Here is a 5,040-nt window from a genome sequence, read left to right as displayed (position 1 = left end):
CTCCCACTTATTACTGAGAACATATGGTTCTTGTTTTTTCATACCTGAGATACTTAGGATAATGGTCTCCAGTTCCATCCCAGTTGCTGCAAAAGGCATTATTTCATTCCCAAACAGACCAATAATGAGCAGCAAGATTGAAGCAGTAATAAAAAATCTCCCAACAAAAAAAAAAGCACCAGACCAGACAAATTCACAACCAAATTCTACCAGACCTACAAAGAAGAACTGTTACCTGTCCTGCAGAAATTATTCCATAATATTGAAAAGGAGGGAATTCTCCCTAACTCATTCTATAAAGCCAGTATCACCTTGATACTAAAGCCAGGAAGGGGCACAACAACAACAAAAAAAAACTACAGACCAATTTCCCTTATGAATATAGATGCAGAAATCTTGAGAAAAACGCTAACAAACCAAATTCAACAGCATGTCAAAAAGATAACTCACCATGATCAAGTGGATTTCATGCAAAGATGGTTCAACATATGCAAATCAATAAACGTGATTCACCACATAAACAGAAGCAAAAACAAAGACCATATGATCATCTCAAAAGATGTAGAAAAAGCATTCGATAAAATCTACCACCCTTGTATGATAAAATCCCTCAACAAACTAGGCATAGAGGGAACTTTCCTCAAAATTATAAAAGCCATGTATGACAGACCCAAAGCCAACATCATACTGAATGGGGAAAAGTTGAAAGCATTCCCCCTAAGAACTGGACAAGACAAGGGTGCCCACTGTCACCACTTCTATTCAACATAGTACTGAAAGTCCTAGCCAGAGCAATCAGGCAAGAGAAAGAAATAAAGGGCATCCAAAATGGGAAACAGGAGGTCAAACTATTCCTGTTTGCTGACAATATGATCTTGTATTGGGCAGATGGGAGGGAGGAGGAGGGGATGGGTAACTTAACACCTAATGGGTACAGTGCGCACTGTCTGGGGGATGGGCACGCTTGTAACTTTGACTCGGGTGGTGCAAAGGCAATTTATGTGACCAAAGCATTTGTACCCCTGTAATATTCTGAAATGAAAAAAAAAAAAGAAAACCCTAAAGACTCCTAGAATTGATAAATAAATTCAGCAAATCTCAGGTTGCAAAATCAATGTATACAATCATTAGCATTTCTATACACAATAATAGTCAAGCTAAGAGTCAAATCAAGGACTCAATACCATTTACAATAGCTACAAAGAAAATAAAATACTTAGGAATATACTTAACCAAGGAGCCAAAAGATCTCTACAAGGAGAACTGCAACACACTGATGAAGGAAATCATGGATGACACAAACAAATAGAAAAACATCCCTTGCTCATGGATTGCTAGAGTCAACATTGTTAAAATGTCCATACTGCCCAAAGTGATTTATAGACTCAATACAATCCTCATCAAATACCAATATCGCATTTCACAGATCTAGAAAAAATAATTCTAAACTTCATTTGGAACCAAAAAGAGCCCAATAAGATTTCTTTGGCTAAAGGAATCTTAAGCAAAATGAATGATTTATAATCTAATTCTTCGCTTATTGGATCATCTCTCTGTACCTATACTCGAGCTCTCTAAAATTGAGATATTAAACCAAAGAGAGGTGTAAAAATGGGAAAGAAACCCAAGAGTATATTGGGAGATGATGTGGAAGGGCAGACAGAGGGCAGATCACTAGATACTAGAACTTTACAGATTATGCTGTAAGACTTTGGCTTTGTAGTCAGTGGAAAGCATTCTGCAAAGGAGAACTGCCCTTACATTCCTGTTAGAATGACTAGAGAGGGATAAATCTAAAAGGAAGGAGATGAGAGCCAATTAGTAAAGGCTAGAGGAGAAATGAGATTAGACCTAGGGCAGTGACAGTGATAATGGCAAGGATTTGAAGATTTTAGAGATATTTAGAAATAGACATTTTTAGGAAATAAAATCTACAGCATTTGGTGACTGAGTAGCCGGTAGGGCTGAAGCAAAAAGGAATTTCTGCTTTGGGAAACTTAGTGGATGGTGTTGCCATTACCCTCGAGAAAGAATTTGGAGGAAAAGGATTAAGGAATTGAGGGGAAGGGACAGGGAGTGTGTTCACTTTGTGACATGTTAGGATTGAGGTGGAGATACCAGTAGGTAGGATTGGATGTTACCTTGTACGGAAACATTTGCCTTCGTGAGGAAGAATCAAAAATACAATTGGAGAAAAGAAAGTAATATGGAGTTAGTTAAGTTTCTTGTTGTGTTCAGTTGTGCCTTGCACATAGTAGGTTCTTTATTTGGTGAAGGAGTGAAGTGGTGTTCATTAGTAGCAAGTTTCAGTGAGCTATTTTTCTGGAATTTTTGTGACTTGGAATGGAGACATAAATTTTATAGGATTAAAAGGGAACTTGGAAGGTAGTTATAAAGTAGTTTTTATCTATCTAGATAAAAATGTTATTGAGACCATTTCAGAAAGGGGACTAGTCAGCATTCTTATAAATATAGTCAAAGCAGAGAGTATACAATTTAATTTGGCAACAGTTCTTTAAATTACTATGATTGTTCCAGAAATAGAGAAAATATTTGATTGCTCGACCATCTCTTGGACAATGTGAGGTTAATAAATTAAGCTCTATTTTATAGCAGTAAGTATTGGACTTGCTCTTAGTTTATCACAATTTTATGTAGATATGAGAAACCTAGAAAAATTTGGTAGTATAACAGAGTATAGAAATTTTAAAGATAGTGAACTATTTCTTTCCAGATGAACTTCAGGATAGATTTATCTCTTTGTGTATGTTTTTCTAAGCATAGCTTCCATGCATATTGAAGATGCAGGATTGGTTAGTGAAACAGGTTTTAATAGGGATTTCTAAAATACAAAAAGAAATAAAAGTTTTTATTCATTTTTTTCAAGTTTTCAGAAATGTAGCCAGTCCTAGGATTTGTTTCTACCTAAGTGTTTTTCTTTTAAAATTTTTGATACCTGGTCAAATTTATAATCAGAAAGTAAGTAAGGTTATGGCCCCAGGATCAGTTCCTTCTCTGGAGCATCTGCTCTGAAGAATGGTATAGCATCTGATTCATTTAGTCTCTCAAATAATATTTAACTGCCTACTGTGTTCAAGACCGGGTAGGTTAAATGTAGTAGTAACTATAATATAAATATACCATGAAGCAGTGCTATTTTCATGCAATTTCTCATTCTTCATTTGTAACTATTGTCTTACACTAGTGCTAAACCTTTTCTGTTTATGATTCACTGAAAAACAAGTTCTTTGTCAAAGAAATACTTTCTTTAAAAAATAAGAAATCCGTCTTAAGTCACATAAATCTAATCTAGGATCCTTCTACTATAAAGTTAACTGTCTTGATTTTTGTTTTTTTTAAGATAAAATTAGCTAAAGTAGGGCCAAAAAATTTCCCTGATTTGTTCCTTTTTACATTTGACATTAACGTTCTGGCATTTCATTCTCCCTGTTGATCTTGAACTAAATTCCCTGAGAACTATAATTGTTACAAGGCTTGCCACTCAGGCATGTCATGAAGAATACCCATTTCTGCCAAAATAGTTATAGTTATTAAATTCCTCAGTGATAAATTTTTGTTTCGTAACTCTATATTAAATTTTGGCACGTAGTAAGACAACACAGTCTAACAAAGAAGAATCTAGATGTTAGATTCAGATAGATTTGGATTTAAATTCAGGCTCTGCTGGTTACTAATTAGGTGACCTTAGGTGAATTATGCAATCTGTGTGATCCTCATTTTACTCTTTTGTGAAATGAGGATGTTACCTACTTCATGACATTAGGTAAGGATTTAAAGGGATAAAGAAAAAAAGTGCCTGTAAAGAATTGGTCATGTAGAAAATTCAGTAAGTGGTATTGTTCTGAAAAAAATATTATCAGCCAGTTGCTTCTGCCTACTTTACCCCAACTCATTGACACCAGTGGAACTATCCAGTGGCCAAGGGCCTATCAGTGCTAGACATTTCATACACACCATTGGCTATAAATCTCTTTCTTTCATATTCCCAATTAAATTGGTCCTGTTACTTAATGTTCTTGTCTTCTTTTCTTTCCCCAGGAAAACGGGCCTTACTATACACCATATCCCCCATCACCAGATTTGTGACCTGCCATCTTTCAGTGCTTCTTGATTCCAAGGATGCCACTTCCTCCACAAATTGCTACCTGTTGAAGTGATATTCATTTTTGTTGTACAGATCCAGAGAGTCTTTTGTCCCTACCTCTCTGGTATTTTTTTATTGACTGTGTATTTTCTGGCACACAAGCAATCTAAAAATGGTAGGCCATTCTGAACTGCACACATTTTAAATTTGTATATTTGTATCAAATGGAAATGTTCATTTTTAGATTGTTAATAGAAATTGGGGAGCAACTTTTGAGTATCTTCAGTTTGCTGAAGGACACTGAATTCTCCATTAGACAAGCAACTGGTATTGTTCACGTCATCTCTTTAACTCTGCACGCTTCCTTTGTGTACTTAAGTGTTTTTCGAAATATATAGAACCAATGTATGCTGACCGGATGCATTGTTTGCTTCAGATCCTGGTGTTAATGCCATTTACATTTTATACAGATAATTTGGTTATGATAAAAGAGAATTGTCCAGGACCAACAATGTGGAGATGTGTCTGATAAAAAAAAAAAAAAAAAAATCAAATCATTAGTAAAATATAGGACTTGAAATTTTGATGTACAAGTTAAGACTAAAGTTTAAGGACTAAGGTTCCTTGGATTATATAATTTGTTAAGATTGCCACTATTCTAATCTCAAAAGTGTGGAGAAACAAGACTGTATCTTCAGCCTCTTTCCTATAATCATGGGTGATTGGGTCTCCTTATTCAAGCACATACCTTAAGGGAAAAACATCTCCCAAGACTCCATCAGTGAACCTTAAGAGAATACGTTGTCTTCCCAGAGGCGTGAATGACTTTGTTTGGCTCTTAGGACTACCACCCAAAGGACATTTCATAGCAGTGTCTCTTGAGTTGGCTGCATCAATATGGAGGAAGTATGTTGCAGTGAACAAATCCAGGGACC

General features: G+C 35.6%; 1 protein-coding gene across 1 annotated transcript in view; it reads left to right on the top strand.

Annotated features, from left to right (window-relative positions):
• Positions 1-4,570, top strand: part of GDAP2 (ganglioside induced differentiation associated protein 2) — a 138,555-nt gene extending 133,985 nt beyond the window's left edge. Inside the window, exon 10 of the mRNA XM_012643423.1 lies at positions 4,060-4,570. Coding sequence (XP_012498877.1) covers positions 4,060-4,107 — 48 coding nt within the window. The 3' untranslated portion in view covers positions 4,108-4,570. The remainder of the gene's footprint in view (positions 1-4,059) is intronic.
• The last annotated feature ends 470 nt before the right edge of the window (positions 4,571-5,040 follow it).

The sequence above is a fragment of the Propithecus coquereli genome, unplaced genomic scaffold (genome assembly GCF_000956105.1).
Source record: "Propithecus coquereli isolate 6110/MARCELLA unplaced genomic scaffold, Pcoq_1.0 Scaffold197, whole genome shotgun sequence".
NCBI lineage: Eukaryota > Metazoa > Chordata > Mammalia > Primates > Indriidae > Propithecus > Propithecus coquereli.
This window is presented reverse-complemented; position numbering and strand designations above follow the sequence as displayed.